At 48.4% G+C, this 18,440-nt stretch overlaps 1 protein-coding gene across 3 annotated transcripts in view; it reads right to left on the bottom strand.

The window, feature by feature from the left end:
• LOC142776408 (uncharacterized) overlaps window positions 1-15,370 on the bottom strand; it is a 76,241-nt gene extending 60,871 nt beyond the window's left edge. Inside the window, exons 1-2 of one of the 3 annotated variants that reach the window (XR_012887547.1) lie at window positions 14,926-15,370; window positions 8,636-8,798 (exon numbers count right to left, since the gene is read on the bottom strand). Coding sequence is in view for 2 of the 3 variants with exons in the window: in XM_075880046.1 (XP_075736161.1) it covers window positions 14,926-14,957 (32 nt within the window). In the remaining variant the exon portion in view is untranslated. The remainder of the gene's footprint in view (window positions 1-8,635; window positions 8,799-14,925) is intronic. The other 2 variants (XM_075880046.1, XM_075880085.1) reach the window with 2 other exon arrangements.
• Between the last annotated feature and the right edge of the window lie 3,070 nt (window positions 15,371-18,440).

Genomic DNA, 18,440 nt, shown 5'->3' with positions numbered 1-18,440 from the left:
GGGGGGCTATAACACATACAGGTACATGAAATGATTAATAGGGTCAGAAAACACGTAAACTAAACACTATACAGCTGCTAAATAGATTAGAGTAAATATAAGGTCAATATTCTTGCCGCATAGTCTTAAATATTCACAACATATAGTATGAGTCAAACAATAATGAAACTATAAAAATATTTCAAAATTAACCTAAACAAGGAAGGAAATAGAGTCACAAGAGTACAATAAAACGCTATCTAGCTTACTACAAGTACACGCGCCATTAAAGCATAAAGGAATGACAACATCATCAATAGCACGTGTAAAATACTGAATTAGGCAAACACAGCACAAAAAAAAAATAACACGAACCATGAACATACGCAGTTTATACAGAAAACACGGTATGCAGAAGAAAGAGGGCGAGAATACCGCATAAGGTTTACACGTTTGCACTCATGTTTAGTAAGTTCTGAAGTACAATGATATCGGTGACGGTTGCAATGTTTGATGGTAAGTCATTCCACTCGGTTATTGTGCACGGTATGAAGTATCTAGCATAATGAAATGTGCGACAAGGGAAGCGTTCGATATTAAAGGGATGATCGCGGCATGGAAAGATAGCAGGGGGTGGCCTAAAAAAGTCCTCGTGAAGTGATGTGTGATGGTAGAGGTTATGAAGTAGTGATAAGCGAGCAATTTTACAGCGGCGTGATAAGAGTTCCAGTTCGGCATGAAGTTTCAATGAAGTGACGCTGGTGTGACGCGAGTAATCAGAAAAAATAAAATGTATAGCACGGTTCTGCAGGGTTTCGATGTTGTTAATAATGTAGTTTTGATCGGGATCCCAAATGACCAACGCACATTCTATTTTAGGACTGATTAGGGTGATATAGGCCAGTTTACGCAAGTGCGAGGAGGTGTGTTGCAAGTTACGTTTAAGGAACCCAAGTGAGCAATTTGCTGAAACAAGGGTGACGTTACTGTGGTGATGCCATGACAGGTCAGACTGAATGTTAACCCCAAGGTATATATAAGAGGTCGTAAGCTCCACTGAAGTAATTTAGCAAGTAAGACATGGGAATACGGGACACTTCTTTAGTAAAACACATTAGCCTAATCTTTTAAGGACTTAGTGTCATTTGCCTTGCTGTGCACCGCGAAGTTAAAGAGACAAGATCAGATTGTAGAGATTGTCGATCAGTTTCAGATGAAATGGTACGGTAAATGACACAATCGTCAGCGAATAGCCTAACTTTAGAATTGACTGAGGAGGGTAAGTCATTAATATAAATAAGGAAAAGCAAAGGACCAATCACACTTCCTTGGGGAACTCCAGATGAGAATTCAACAAAAGGAGAGTTAAAGTTATTGACAGACGTGAATTGTTTTCTACTGGAAAGAAAGGCTAGCAGCCAGGCGAGAACAGGTGGGTGAATATTAAGCTACCAAAGTTTTAGTAAGAGCCGATGGTGAGGGACACGATCAAATGATTTTGAAAAATCAAGGAATATAGCGTCAGTTTAAATGCCGGCGTCCAATGATGAGTGCAAGTCATGAGTAAATCCCGCGAGTTGAGTTCCGCATGAATAGCCCTAGTGAAAACCATTCTGGTATTTAAATATGATATTGTGTTCCTTAATTAGGAGATTACCTGTGAGTGTATAATGTGTTCCAAAAGTTTACATATGGTACTAGAAAGATATGGGTCTGTAATTAAGCGGGTATGATCGATCACCAGATTTAAATAGCAGCACTACTTTTGCTATTCGCCAGTCGTGAGGATTGGTGCCTGATGATAACGATAGAGAAAAGATTGCCGCCAAAAAGCGATAGATACCTGAGTGAGTGAGTGAGTGAAACAACTTTATTCGGTCCACAATAGACGCGAGTAAACTCAGCGTCACCTGGCTAGGCCCACTCGGGGACCATCAGGTTAAACCTGACGGCCCTCGCGCGGGCCCTCTGGACGGCCAGGATTTGAGAGGTCTGGTCCTGGGCCTTAATGAGTCGCTTCATTTCCTCTTGGGTGAAAGGGGGACCGGCAGAGGCGCAGCCCCACAGTACATGCTCGAAGTCCGCATAACCACCACACAGGGGGCAGTCCGGGCTTGGAAACCGTAAATATTTTTTTCAGTATTTTATTATTGAAGCTGTAGAATGGATAGGGTGCGATTAGCAGTGCCTGCAAAAGATGAGGAAGAGGACCGTGGTTCGTGCTCGTGATAGCTCCGATTCGGATCCTTGAGCGCTTGACCTGTGTTCGTCTTTCTAATAAACGCGTCACGGACTCAACGCTCAACACGTACTACCAAGTGGTGGAGAGTGCTGGTTCTCTTTTTCACCCTGGAACTCCGTAGCCGGACTCTACCTCCGCCGTCCATCATGCCTGATGACGTTGCAGCACAGCCGAATGCTGCCACACACCCCGCTCTCCGCTGCCCCGGTATTCCGAGGGAGCGCGACCCAGTTCTATTCAATGGCACTGATGAACAGGACATCAAGGACTGGCTCGCTTTGTTTGAAAAAGTGAGTGTCAACAAACGATGGGAAGATAACGACAAACTCGGTCGCGTCCACTTCTACCTGAGGGGTGTCGCGGAGCTTTGGTTGAACAACCACGAGGTTGAGATTACCACCTGGGCCTCTTTCAAAACGACCTTCGCAGATGTATTCGGCCGACCGGCAGTGCGCAAGCTCCGCACGGAGCAGCATTTGCGTGATCGTGCCCAGTTGGCAGGAAAAAGTTTCACGTCCTACTTTGAGGACGTCGTAGGCCTCTGCCAGGGCTTCGATCCGGCCATGTTTGAAGCCGACAAAGTCAAGCATATCATGAGGGGCATCGAGGACGATGTGTTCCACATGCTTGTGGCAAAAACTCCTCAAACCGTCACAGACATCATACAGCACTGCCAGAGATACAACAAGTTGCGAAAGCAGCGCATTTCCACGCGACGTCACAGTTTCGACACGACCAGCACGTCAGCACTGACCGTTGGCGCGATCTCTCCAGATCCGGTAGTATTGACGCACCAAATACAACAGTTCATCCGCGAGGAGGTTGCCCGCCAATTGTCTATTGCTCCCTTTCTCCCTAGTAATAGTCATGGACTCCCCTTGTCACTGTGCCAAACCATTGAGAAGCAAGTATCCGAAGCTCTTCCGCCTACGCGCCAGCCACCGCCTGTATAAGCGCTGTTGACCTGTGCCGACGTCGCAAGAAGGCCTTCACACGCAGTGCCATACAGCACAGGCCCTCCTCAACGCCCACATGTCTTCTACGCACCACAAGCGCCGACAAGCCCGCAAGTTCCACTTTATCGACGTCCTGCCCCCCTTCCCAATAATCCTTGGCACACACTGGACAATCGACCAATATGCTATTACTGTGGTCTACCCGGGCATGTCGAGCGTTTCTACCGCCGCCGCATTCCTCATCCAACTGCCGTTGAAGCCAATAACATCTACGACCATACAGAGCCGCCACAGCCAATGTCGTCCCACGCTCCTTCAAACACCTCATTGTCGAACCGCTGCACCTCCAACTCGTCTCGATCACCCTCCCCGCACCGGCACTCGCTATCGCCAATGCTTCGACGCATCGTGCCCGTCCACAGAGAAAACTGACCACCGCAATTCCCGAGGCAAGAACTGCGCCACTGTCGAAATCTACAAGGCCTCGTTCCCAACCTGCAAACGAAATCCCAATCTTCATTGAAGGTGTTGCCGTGTCCACCTTAGTCGATACTGGAGCTGCTGTGTCCGTATTGAGCGAAGCAATGTGCCGCAAGTTGAAAAAGATTACGACTCCGCTTTTTGGTGTTTCTCTCCGTACGGCGACCGCACATCACATACAACCTTCCGTCATGTGCACAGCTCGTCTAATCATTAAGGAAGTTTTGTATGTGGTTGAATTCATCATCTTTCCGCACTGCTTGCATGACGTTATATTGGGCTGGGACTTTCTTTCCATACATCATGCCGTTGTCGATTGTGCCCGTGCCGAGCTTGAATTATCAGCAATCTCGGACATCGCTCCTGCCAAGTCATCTTTTTCTCGCGTCGTCAACGCCGAGGACACGGACATCCCACCTATGTCGTCTGCTATTGTGCCAATCTCCTGCGACTATGCTTTCTCTACCACCTTGTCTACGCCGTCAGCGAAATTGACTTTCCGTAAGCACTTTCTTCTCCCATTTGCTCTTATCACGATCGAAAACTCCTCCGCAACCATTTATGTCAGTCACAACATGCTTTCGATCCCAACCACTATGTTCCGCGGAGAATGTATAGGGCAACTTGAGGACATTGATTCAGTCTGCCCTAACTCACTACCTGGTCGCACAGCAAGCCTACATGTTGCGAGCATCAATCTCGATACCACGGCCAACACATCTACCCCAGATGCCTTCCTTCCATCCATTGCTTTGGACCTTCCCAGCGTTCAGCGGACGCAACTCTTGAAACTTCTCGGCCGCTTTCGGATGTCTTTCGATTACAAGCAACCCAGTTTGGGCAGAACAACTTCGATCGCTCATCATATAGACCACCGGCAGCCATGCACCCTCGCGCCAACGTCCATACCGCGTCTCTCAAGCTGAACGTCGAGTTATTGAAGACCAGGTGACTGACATGCTTAGTCGGGGAGTCACACAGCCGTCCCACAGTCCCTGGGCATCCCCGGTGGTGCTCGTGAAAAAGAAGGACGGTAGCATTCGCTTCTGTGTTGTTTATAGGCGCCTTAACAAGATCACGTGCAAAGATGTCTATCCGCTCCCCAGAATTGATGACGCGCTCGACTGTTTGCAAGAAGCGGAGTTCTTCTCTTCACTGGATCTTCGGTCGGGGTATTGGCAAGTACCTATGAATGAAGCCGACCGCCCCAAAACTGCGTTCGTAACTCCTGGCGGCTTGTACGAGTTCAACGTGATGCCGTTCGGCCTTTGCAATGCCCCGGCCACATTTGAGCGTCTTATGGACCACATACTTCGAGGTCTCAAGTGGCATACGTGCCTTTGCTATCTGGACGACGTCGTGGTTTTTTCGAAAGACTTCGATACCCATCTCCAGCGCCTCGCAAGTGTCCTGGCATGCCTCACACAGGCTGGGCTACAACTAAATTTGAAGAAATGTCACTTCGCCGCACGGAAGCTCGCAATCTTAGGGCACGTTGTCAGCAAGGACGGTGTTCTACCAGACCAAGACAAGCTCTGCACCGTCACTGAGTTTCCTAAGCCGTCGACACTCAAAGAACTCCGGAGCTTTATAGGGCTATGCTCATATTTTCAATGATTTATCCGTAATTTCGCATCTATAATGATCCCTTTAACACGTCTACTTGCTGACAGCCAAGGTATCTCGGCATGGTCGTCCACCTGTGACGGCGCATTTGAGAAATTACGTCATCTTCTGACATCGCCGCCGATTCTCTGTCACTTCGACGCAGACGCCCCTACCGAAATCCACACGGACGCTAGTGGAGTCGGCCTTGGGACTATCCTTGCGCGGCGAAAGTCTGGCTTCGATGAGTACGTCATTTCTTACGCGAGTCGCACTCTGACCAGAGCTGAAGAAAATTATTCGGTCACGGAGAAAGAATGTCTAGCCATCGTTTGGGCAATTCCTAATTTAGACCTTACATATATGGTCGGACATTTGATGTCGTGACTGACCATCACGCCCTCTGCTGGTTGTCGTCTCTAAAAAACTCATCTGGTCGCCTAGCCCATTGGGCATTACGACTCCAACACTACGACATCCGCGTCGTCTACAGGTCAGGGCGCAGACATTCAGATGCCGACGCTCTCTCTCGATCTCGGCTTTCCCATGACTGTGCAAATGCGCCTGTTTCTACCTACGGCATGTCAGCATGTGCCTCCCTCACACATGCTGACATGCCGTCCGAGCAGCGTCAAGATCCTTGGATAGTGTCTCTAGTGGAGTTCCTATCGAAGCCGTCACCGAGTACCGCCAGTCGCTCGCTGCGGTGCTTAGCTCACTTTTTCACCATGCGCGATGGGTTACTTTACCGCCGCAATTAACTCAGTGAAGGTCGCAAGTGGTTGTTGGTGATTCCTCGCCATCCACGTGCTGACATTTGCGCCTCGTTCCATGCGGACCCCCAATACGGCCACGCTGGTGTAATAAAAACGTGTGCACGCCTCCGGTTGCGGTACTACTGGCGTGGAATGTACCGATTTGTCCGCCAATACGTGTGTTCTTGCTCAAAATGTCAACGCCGGAAGAGTTCACCGCATGCCGTCACTGGAACGCTCCAGCCATTGCCCTGCCCATCCCGACCTTTAGATCGCATCGGAATTGACTTATACGGCCCACTTCCATACACACCTGACGGGAATCGCTGGGTGGTTTTCGCTATTGATCATTTGACACGGTATGCTGAGACTGCCGCGCGGCCAGAGGCTACATCACGTGAAGTCGGCTTATTTATTCTTCACAAACTTGTTCTTCGCCACGGCAATCCCCGCGAGTTACTCAGCGACCGCAGATGCACGTTCCTCTCAGAAGCCGTACAAGACCTCCTGCGTGAATGCAATGTTGTTCATCGAACGAACAGTGCGTACCATCCCCTAACCAATGGCATGACTGAACGCTTCAATCGCACATTAGGTGACATGCTGTTCATGTATGTATCTGATGACCATACCAACTGGGACCGCATACTACCATTTGTGACCTGTGCGTACAACAGCGCCACTCAGTCCACGACTGGATTTTCTCCCTTCTTTCTTCTATATGGCCGTGAACCCTCCTCATTTATGGATACCATTCTGTTGTATCGCCCGGATACTTCAGAGTCTGCAACTCTCTCAGAAGTCGCCACCTATGCGGAAGAATGCAGGCAGCTAGCACGTTCGTTAACTACACAAGACCAAGCACACCAAAAGGACCACCATGACGCCAACCTGCATCCCCAGTCATATTCGTCTGGAACATTGGTGTGGCTTCGCATTGCCTCCTCAGCTCCAGGCCTTTCTTCAAAGCTGCTGCCTAAGTATGATGGCCCCTACCAAATCCTGCGTCAAGCATCCCTGGTAAACTATATTGTCGAGCCCGTACAGTCATCTGACCGCCGCCGTCGCGGCCGTGAGACTGTTCACGTCGACCGACTGAAGCTGCACTATGACCCACCAGTCGTACCTGTGTCGTACCTGTGCCTTAGGTCGCCAGGATGGCTCCTTTTTCGCGGGGGAGTGATTTGTAGAATAGATAGGGTGCAATTAGCAGTGCCTGCAAAAGACGAGGAAGAAAACTGTGGTTCGTGCTCGTGATAGCTCCGATTCGGATCGCTGAGCGCTTGACCTGTGTTCGTCTTTCTAATAAACACGTCGCGAACTCAACGCTCAACGTGTACTACCAAAGCCATTATGATCGGATGCAGACGAAGTTTTCAACTTTCCGAGTAAAGATATGATACCAGCTTCGTCAATTATTATTTCAGACATATTAATACTGACAACTACATCTATGTTAGGGCATGAAGTAGTATCCTCAAGAGTAAAGACTGATAAGAATGAATCATTTAATAACTGAGCACATTCGGATTCTGGAACAGGGGTTCCATAGGTATTAGCGAGAGTCACATCAGGTTGGTTACTAGGATTTATCATGCGCCAAAAGCGCCTAGGGTTACTTTTTAGCATTGATGACAAATCATAGTTGAAGAAACGACGACGAGTAGTTTTTAAAAGGCGTTGGTATAACTTGTCACATGTTTTATAACGACACCATGAATCTGATAATCTATTTTTGTCCGCTACTCTTAACAGTCCCTTTTTTTAATATTAAGTCGACGCAGTTGATTATTGAACCACGGAGCTGCAGGAAATAATTTTGCAGGAAGCAAAATGATAATTTTCCCCATCAATTTAGAACCGCTGTTAGCATTATCACCGCATCCAATTTTCACACCCTCCATGAATTTTCATCCCCATTGGCTCTATCGCCATGTCATCCCCTTGAGCCCATGCTTGTGCGGCGACACATTCTGAACAAGGGGCCACCTGCTTTGAATGAATGTGTGGTTGACGGAGAGAAAAAGGCACTAGGTATTTCCTGCAGCCCTTGCGAAACGCCTCAAGGGGGGTTGGGGAGAAAATAGTCGAGGAGATGGTTCGGGACACGTGTGACGGCCATAGCAGAAAAAGCTGAATGTGATCAGGGGCTCGTGGCGGGGCAGTCCGAGGAGGCCTGGAGTGTGGGGCTGTTTCCTCATTTTCAGCAGTGATGTTGTGAATGTACTAATTCGCTATTGTGGGTATTTTTCTCTGCAAATGTTGACAAAATTCCCAGCATATTTCCCTACGCAACAGTACTGATTTCCGCCCCTATCTACACACACACATACTATAATTACACGTGTCTCACGTACTGGCTACTTTTTAAATCATGACTAGTTCCTCCCTGCCACACAACAAAAGCATGGCTTTATTAATTCATGTACTGTTTGTTAGCACCCTCCACATTGTGGGCTTCAAGTAGTGAACATGAAGTCGCTCCACGTAAATTTCAGAAAAATTTCAAAAGCTACGCTTGCGTTGTGCATGTGCCAAAACTGATACAGCAGGTGAAGGCGCACTATGATCGCTAATTATCAGTCATATTAGGAGAGCTTCTCTATTCCTGAAATTACCTGCAATATCACAAAGATTCCCTTTGGCTCAAAATGACAGGCGAGATTTGTCCGAAAAAGAAAAATTCCCTGCACGGAATATCACTGATGGCGAATACCACTGGTAGATCCGGAGTGGCCGCCGAAACGTTGGAGCGAGCACTCCGAGTGTGCCAAACGAGATCTGCGAGTAGAACAGGTGAATGCTCCACGTGAGGTCTCCCCGAAAGTTTTTTACGCATACATCACTGAACCGGTACTAGAAACTATGCTCTTTTCTGCTCTCGACATTTCAATGACAACTGTACAGTGGCTAGAATAGTATTCTAGCCACTGTAACAACTGTGTCGCCACTGCAACGCACGGATTTCGACCACGCAGTATCGCGGAAAGCAGGGATACCACTTTCCAATTTTAGGAATGTCAACAAAAGCACCGACTCAAAAAACGCTGATGGCAACCTAGCTGCCCGACTGTAACCGGAAATGGCGGCAACGGATTTTTGGAGTTCCGGTGAAATCCATCTCTGCAAGACGGAGCACATGGAACGTTCTATTGTGGAGTTGATTGCTCCGAATCTTTCAGTGGAAAATGCGAAGTTGCTCTGAATCTACCAGGGAAACGCGGATTGTCAGCTTTAGAGCAAGAAAACTTGCTCCCGCTCGACGAGTGGAATTCACCATGATTTTGAGCCCCCTTTCCTCCTCTGCCATTGTCCCTCCTGGGTTACGCGGCGCAACTCCCGCCATTTCCCATCGCGTCGAGAAACTGGGGGAGGGGAAGGGGCAACAGAAAAGGCATCTGTGGGGTGCACAAGATATTCAATGCTTCGGGGGTGTCGTGCGGAGTCTCCTCCTTCATCGTTTGAAGCAACGGCATAGGCAAATTTTCGCTCAGCCACGAAGTTCCCGACACGTTTTGCCGGTCAGCCATCATGTTACCCTACGACGACATCTATGCCGTCCTTCGAGGCGTCATCATTGGCCGACCTTATGTCTGTGTCGGTGTGTCGCTCTAGTGTAAACAAGACTTCACATATCAGGGCGTAACAGTATAAAGATGATATGTTCGCCATCATAAACTAAGGTGCGGAAACACACAGATAACGAGAAACAGACAGCGGTGTCAGACGGATTTGCCTTTTTTCACGAATAATTCATTCCACCTGAGCCGACATTTTGTCGTTTAATCATCGTGACATTGACAGGCTTGCGGAATTTTTTTTTTCTTCGGTTTCTTCCACGTGGTTTTCACAACAGGGAGTTTTCGAATAGAAGCCGTGAGAAATAGCGTCAAGGCCACTGCGCATGCGCCAAACCCAAACCGCGTTTGGGTCGGGGACTCTATTTCTGGAATTTAGCGCACTCTATTTCTGGAATTTAGCGCGAGCCCCAAAGCCTGGCCCAAAAGTTTTGGGTCGGACAAACGTGACTGTACGCACTGAAGTGACGGCTCTCGGCCAAGACTAGAGTGACATAGAATCGGGGGAGTGTCGAAGCGCCGCAGACCCTATTCGAAAACTCTTCGCTCCTGCTTGACCCTATGCACACACAAAGAGATTTGGGGCCCTCACTAGAAAACTCCCTATTAGGGAGTCTTTTCGAATATGGACTGCGGCGCTTTTGACACTAGTCACGGCCGAGAACCATCGCTTCAATGGGGTCATGGTTTGACACAAAACTTTCGGGGCTTGGAGCTCCCGTTAAATTCGAGAAATAGCGTCGCCAAAGAAAAACCCGAACTCTGTTTCGGCCTCGCATGCATGCGCAGTGGTCTCGGCGCTATTTTTTTAGGCTCTTTTTCGAAAACTACGCTGAACTGTCGCGTCGCGCCACGACTGCGACACCACTTGTCACGGTGCCTCTCATCGAACTGCAATGCTCCAATGTGGTGTCTGTACCAGGCGGGCCACCGCTTAATAAATCGGGATGATCCCACCTCACCTGGCCACCTTGAGAGAGGGCGCGCGCGCGGCGCGGCAGCCATCAATAAACAGTCCCTTGCTAGCTAGCGTCTCGTGTGGTTGTGTCTTTGCTGAGCGCGTAAAGCAGAACATGGTGTCAGAAGTGTAACAGTCGAACCCTGCGCTGAAGATGGACTGCCTACCACCACCCGAGCCACTTGTACTGACAAATACTCCGGCCGACAACTGGAAAAAGTTCCGCCAACGAATCGAACTCTACTTCAAAGCTACTGAGACCAACAAGAAACGGACGCCAGCACAGAAGGCTGCCATCTTTCTACACGTCGCGGGCCCAGAGGCAATTGAAGTGTTTAACACCCTACCTCTATCAGCAGAACAACGAGAGGACTATGACTCGATCGTCAAAGCCTTCGAAGACTACTGCACGCCTCGGTGCAACGAGACATTCGAGAGGTACGTTCTGCGCAGTCGGCAACAACAGGATGGTGAACCTTTCGAACAGTTTTTGCGCGACATTCAGTTGAAAGCACAGACTTGTAATTTTGGCGAACTTAGGGACTCGATGGTGAGGGACCAGATAGTGTGCGGTATCGTCGACAAGAAGCTACGTGCACGCCTGCTTCAGGAGAAGGACTTAACCCTAGAATCAGCTGTAGAAATCTGCAAAGCCGCGGAACTGGCAGCAACGCAGAACCGGGCTCTTGAAAGCGAAGCGAAAGTGCAGAGAGTCGAAAAAATTGCAAACGCTGCCGGACAGTCTCGTACGAGCGGACAACGTCGACGCTGTGGCTACTGTGGCAAGATTCACGGACCAAGACGCTGCCCAGCGTTTGGAAAAACGTGCACGCTGTGCAACAAAAGAAACCATTTTGCAGCTTGCTGCAGGAGTAGACGCGGCGTTCATGAGTTAGGCGTCGCTGCAACAGAAGATGCACTGGAGGAGTCCTCGGACGCTACCGATGAAGACATTCAAGTTCTCACGGTACAAATCAGAAACGTGTCCAAAAATCAGGATTGGACGGTGGCAGGGGACCTTGCCGGGCACCCGACAGAACTGAAAGTGGATACAGGAGCGCAAGCGAACATATTGCCGTACTCGTACTTTCGCAGGATGCGTTTGCCGACCATGGTGCGGCCATCGACCACAGTACTTACTAACTACGAAGGAAGCAAAATACATCATTTGGGCGTTATCAGTCTGCCACTACGTCTAGGAGAGAAGCAAGAGAATATCAGTTTTTTTGTGGTCAAGAGAGGCAAGCAAGTCCTACTCGGATTGAATGCAGCAGAACGTTTCGGGCTGATTTCCCGCGTTCACGATGTATCTTCAAGAAGTGACGTTAGCACCGACTGGGTCACCGAGTTCCCGGAGTTATTCCACGGTCTGGGCTGCATCCGTAGACCATATTCGCTGGCAATGAAGGATGATGCGCGCCCCACGATCATGCCGCCGAGGAAAGTGCCACACGCACTGCGAGCGCCACTTAAGCAGGAGTTGGCCCGGATGGTCTCGCAGGGCATCATATGCAAAATGGAAGAGCCGTCAGACTGGGTGAGCCCACTTGTTCTTATTATGAAGAAGAATGGCCGCATGCGAATATGCCTAGACCCGCGGTACATTAATCGAAGCCTTAAACGCGAGCATTATCAGCTACCCTCACGTGAAGAAATAGAAGCAGAGCTGGCAGGAGCGGTGATGTTCACCAAGCTTGATGCCAATAGCGGGTTTCACCAGATCCCCTTAGACGAAGACACTTCAAAGATCTGCACCTTTAGCACGCCGTTCGGAAGATACCGATTTTTGCGCCTGCCATTTGGTATCGCGTCCGCCCCCGAAGTATTTCAGAAGGCAATGACGGAAGTGTTTGAAAACCTGCCGGGCACACGCGTATATGTCGATGATATTTTAATTTGGGGTGCATCAAAAGAGCAGCATGATCAACGCCTGCGTGCAGCACTGATGGCAGCGAGAAAGGCTGGCCTGACACTGAACAAAGAAAAGTGTCTGTTCGCGAAGGCCGAAGTTAAATTCCTGGGAGATTGTATCAGCAAAGAAGGAATAAAACCCGATGCTAGTCTCATTGAATGCGTTGCCAACATGCAAAAGCCGTCGAGTAAACAGGAAGTTCAAAGGTTTTTAGGTATTATGAATTACTTTGGCAAATTCATACCTAATCTCTCAAAAAGAACTGACGCCCTTAGGTCATTGATAAAGAATGATGTTGAATTCATATGGGAAGTTCACCATGACAAAGAATGGAAAGATCTTATTAAGGCTTTGACATCGGCTCCAGTGATCGCAGTTTTTGACCCATTGAAGCAAACGAAACTCTCAGCTGATGCATCAAGCTTTGCAGTAGGTGCTGCTCTTCTTCAACTCCATGACCAAGATTGGCGCCCAGTGGGTTATGCTTCAAGGGTGCTCTCAAAGGCTGAAACAAAATATGCCCAAATTGAAAAGGAAGCGCTGGCCGTGACGTTTGCTTGTGAGCGTTTCCGGGAGTTCGTACTGGGGTTATCAGTGACAGTCGAAACAGACCACCGACCTTTGCTTGCTATTGCACAAAAGAACCTGAGTGAAATGCCGCCACGATTGCAGCGCTATTTCTTGAGGCTAATGCCTTTTGATATCAAATTGCAATATGTTCCTGGGAAGCATCTGCTAGTGGCGGACACACTGTCCCGAATTCCAGGAACCCAACCGAGTGACGGAGAAAGCGAACGAGACGTATGCATCCATGCGACTCGCGTGCTAGCCAGCATCGTAAGTGAGAACACGAAGACTGAACTGACCTCTGCAATCCTGGCGGACCCATACCTCAAGCAAGTGGTGGAGGCACTCCAGGAAGGACGACCAGTCTCAGGCGAACTAGCTCCATGTTTGTCAGAACTGTCATATGTTGATGGAGTGCTTTTGCGGGGCAGCAGGGTGGTAATCCCAAAGAGTCTGAGGCGATCCATGCTGCAACGTCTTCATGAAGGCCATTTGGGAATGAGCAAGTGCAAAGCCAGAGCACGCCTTCTGATGTACTGGCCTGGGATGAATGCTGACATCAAGTCACTCATTAGCAAGTGTGCCACATGTCAGCACTTTGCCTACCGGCAACCTTCAGAGCCACTGTTATCGAGGGAAATCCCAACGCGGCCGTGGCAGCGAATTGGTGTCGACCTATTTGACCATGGGGGCAAGCGTTACCTGGTTGCGTACTGTGCCTACTCCAACTACCCAGAAGTGGAACAGTTGCCTCAGTCAACAAGTCAGGTCGTAGTGGACACACTAGGGACCATGTTTGCTCGCCACGGTATACCCATTGAAGTCTGTACCGATGGAGGACCACAGTTCACATCGCGAGAGTTTAGACAGTTTGCAGTAAAATACGATTTTACTCATACCATATCCAGTCCACACTTCCCCAGGGCCAATGGTCTAGCTGAGAAAGGGGTACAGGTCGTAAAGCGCCTCTTGAAGAAAAGTGAGTACGCTGGCGAGGAGTTCTGGGTTGCACTGCTCAATTATCGAATCTCGCCCCTGATAGACGGACGCACACCAAGTCAGCTCCTTATGGGACGGATGCTTCGGGGACGACTTCCAGACTTCTCATCGGCTTCGACATCGTCAGTGCGGAAACATCCACAGGATCACGGCAAAGGCATACCTCTCACACCTCTCTCCGAAGGGGACGTCGTCAGAATAAGAAACGACAAGGGGTGGTTTCCGAAAGCCCGAGTAGAGAAACTTGCTGGCCCTAGATCTTACATAGTCTGTACAGATGAAGGCCGGCGTTATCGAAGGAATCGTCAGCATCTAAAAAGGACGCCCGAACACTTAGACCCACTGGATGACAAGGATGTCGCACCGATAATCCCGTCGCCTATACAGCATAGACAACATTCAACATCAGATACAGCGCCCGATTTGACAACAGCATCCGCATCACGAAAGGAACGACATCCGTCACAACAGGCGCCTGCATCGGATGCTCTACTGAACCAGTCAGCTGCACGTGCACCACCCATTGCAAGTCAACCATCAAGGGACCCCGACGTGGTCCCGTCCCAGCATAAGGTCACTTGCCAGGCACAAGAAGCAGCCGACTCGAGTCTCAGAAGATCAACTAGGCCACGTAGAGCACCGACGCGCTTTGCCGACTACATCACCTAAAGAAAAAGGAGGATGTACCAGGCGGGCCACCGCTTAATAAATCGGGATGATCCCACCTCACCTGGCCACCTTGAGAGAGGGCGCGCGCGCGGCGCGGCAGCCATCAATAAACAGTCCCTTGCTAGCTAGCGTCTCGTGTGGTTGTGTCTTTGCTGAGCGCGTAAAGCAGAACAGTGTCCGTTTCCGCGGGGCATGTGAGGGTAGGAGAAATCGATTCGACCTTACCTGGTGCTGTACGAGTCGCCGGTCCGAGACATGCAAGTGCATATCCCGCGATGACAGCGCGTTGCGTTCGCAAGTTGAACGGGCACGCACAACTTGACAGTTCAGCGAAGCTATCTGCAGCAACTACGGCACTTGCTACGCGCACAATCAACTAGCATGGTCAGACCCAGAAAGCTACACAATAAGCGGCAGCCAAACAAGGTAAGTGAAATAATAAGGGCAGCAAAACAATGTAAGTGAATCAGTGGCCACCGTACCACCACACAGACTTAGAGGTGTGCGCCGACTGGTCGGCGCGCCGCCGCCAATAGTTTTCGCCGCGTCGCCGACGCGAACTGATGGGCGCGCCGCCGCCGCCGCCGCCGACGTTTTTCATCGGCGCAATCGGCGCGCCATTGCTTGCTTGTTCCTTTCTTTTGTGGCTCTCACCCACTAAGGGGGATTGGCCAAGAAGCCGGTGGTTAATGCAAGTAAATACCTGTACATTTTCTAGATTAGGGGAATACGAATACTGTGTTTTGACTGTGAAATTAATTTGGCGCAATGTTAAAAAAAAAGAAAAAAAAAGGGGGGGGGGAAGAAATAATAGAATTTGTTAAATATCTGTGGTGAAATCGTTATATGAAATTCTCCTGAAAGTTGAATCATTGCAGTGTATCAGCTAAATAGTAAGTGGTAGTGTGACTAGTAAAATTCGAGAGCTGATGGCTGACTCAGCAAGGTAATCTTCTTGTGTTATATATGAAATCGCAGAGAGCCCCGCAGATGTTCCTGTCGCTATGTCCCAATGAAATGGCCCCAAAAGACAAAATATTGGGAGTATTAAGTGATATTCCTAATTTTCTGAATAAAATTTCGAAGCAGTTTTTTCTTTGATTTTTGAATCGGTGACATGTGATAAGAAAATGGTCGATATGTTCAGGTTCGTTACAGCTTGAGCACAGAGGGGATGGCACCAGACCAGACCTGTTTAAGTAGAAATTAAGAGGTGGTACACGGCAACGTAATTTTGTTACCAAGACTTCCAATTTACGCGTGGGACACCATTTATTATTCCATGTGAAGTGCAGGTGCGAGAAATCTGGATTCGGTATCATGGTTTTTGATGAGTCTTCAAGAAGGGAAAGTTTTCTAAACCTCGCTGCTGTTACATAAGCTGTAGGAGGCATGATTGGCACAATCGGAAGATCAAGAGATGTTCGCGCAAGTTTGTCAGCCATCTCGTTTATAAATATACTACGATGGCCTGGCACCCATATCATTCGCACTAGACGGATGTTTGCTGGGATTAATGATTTAAAAGTCTCTAGTACTGCTGATGTCTTCTTTTTCATCGTGATTTATAGCTTCGTTTCACATTTTATGTAGCCGGTAAAAACCAGGCTTCTTAGTTATCTTCATCCAGCTTCAGAGACCGAGAGTACCACTATGAACAGCGGAACGAGTTCGGCGGCCGCTGCATGAACTGACATATTGGACAAATTGACAAAAAATAAATGTAACAGTTACAGTAAAGCACAGACACTGCTATCTTAGGCTTAGAAGCAATTTATCTGTTTTTTGTGTCGTAATTAGCTATGGTTATGGTGATACGACGTTGAATGTAATGGCCCAGCGTTTTGATGCGTGCGAGTTCGCCATAGCACAATTCGAATATTCATACGGATGGAAAACGGCATCATTATCAGTCCAAGATGGCAGCCTATAATTGTGCCCGAAACAGGGCGTACATAAAGAAAAAATGAAGTGGTAGCAGTGCAGCATGAATGCAGCGCGTTAGATGAAGGGAGGAGGAGGAATAAATGAGGAAGGACATGGAGGTTAGGCGTTAGATGAAGAACTACACGAAACCCCGAAGGATGAAATCGAAAGGGAGAAGTTTAATGAAGATTAAAAGTGTCGAGGCATAATACATGCTCGAACCTACTCAGGGTACATCAGCACCTGTCCGCGGTGTTAAAGTTGATAATTTTCGAGGATGACCACTTATATTCAGCGTCTGAACATGCTGCAGAAAATATTCACCATCTGTTTTATTCTTTAACTTATCTATTTGTACCGGCCATTTCAGACATTGGATATCCGGGATGAAGACGCTAAGGCAGTAAGATGGCAAGAGAGAGAAAGGAAGGCTGGGAGATTAACCATATCTTGGCATCCGGTTTGCTGCCCAGCATTGGGGGTGGAGAAATAGGGGCAAGATAGGGCGTGCAGAGAGACAGAAAGGAAAACACATGTGCACTCAGGAGTAAGATGGCAAACTTAACAGAGGATTTATTACATTCTGTACAGACAGGGCGAGAGATCTCTTGCGAATGAGCTGGGTGGCTCACTATAAAGTGTGCGTTTTGACTAAATCAGGGAATGGGTCAAGAATGCGCTGTTGAATCACGAGAGACACACACCATTTCTGATGGTGCCGCTCACACTAGCTCAAGTCAAGATCTTTGATTGGGGCGTGGCCACCACACTGCACCTGTGACACCAAGAAACCATTATGATCGTCTCGTCGAACGTATTATGTTGTCGGAATGCCACCTCACTTCCCGGCTAAGATAGACGATACACGGTGGACAGCAGGCTGGCAGCCCTTCGGTGACTTGTTTGATGAACAAAGAACGCGGCCCTCCCTCGTCGGCCCAAGCGCCGCGCGTAACAACGGCTATCTAGTGGTGAGAAGCGGCGTAATAAGCTTGTTTGAGGCCACCAGTTTTAAAAAGAACAAAACAAAATTGAAAAAAACTTGCCAGTGGAGACTTCACAAAAGACGGCTGGATTCATCAATAATGCAGAGACCGAAATTTGAGCGACATGTCATATATGACAGTCCAGCAAACTGGTTTTAATCACGTAACTTGAACGGACCTACTGGCACTGGGAGAGGTTAAGAATGATTGTCGCTGACAGATGTACTTCTGTTGCGAAGGTAATGCTCAGAGTCAACCAAATAAAATTTAACATTATATTCAAGTCTTGATAAAAAGACAAGTCAAGTTAGAAAGCTCCTCAGGTGGCCAAATAATAAATTACTTCACCATACTTTATGAAGAAGTAATTTGCAAATAAATAATGCAACCGCTGTTTAAATGACATTCAATGACGTGACCGCAATCAACGGTGTGTCGTCGCTATAAAACGGGAAAGTTATATGTGGACACGATCGGGCGAATGCGGCGGAAAACGAATATGTCACTAATAAAAGCGATGTGATGTTGCACATTTTCATCTTTACAACTCCGCGCCCTTTTGCTTGCTCGTGGTGTGTTCGAAGAAGCAAGCCAAGTCTCAGGTAGAAGTCAATCAGAGTAGCCGGGGCTGATAAGAGCAACGTTTATGTTCACTATTTACACACTAAAGGTAGCATCATGGAAGCTTGATGAGAGCTTCTGAGAGCTGGTTCAGAGCGTCTCGGTGCTCGCGTTTTAAGCCGTGATCTTCCTAAAATTCTCTGCAGGAGAAAACAATAGACAGTTTGCAATAATCTGCAAGGCAGCTTTTCTGTAAGGTTAGTTTTC

This window comes from Rhipicephalus microplus, chromosome 1, assembly GCF_043290135.1.
Source record: "Rhipicephalus microplus isolate Deutch F79 chromosome 1, USDA_Rmic, whole genome shotgun sequence".
Taxonomy (NCBI): domain Eukaryota; kingdom Metazoa; phylum Arthropoda; class Arachnida; order Ixodida; family Ixodidae; genus Rhipicephalus; species Rhipicephalus microplus.
This window is presented reverse-complemented; position numbering and strand designations above follow the sequence as displayed.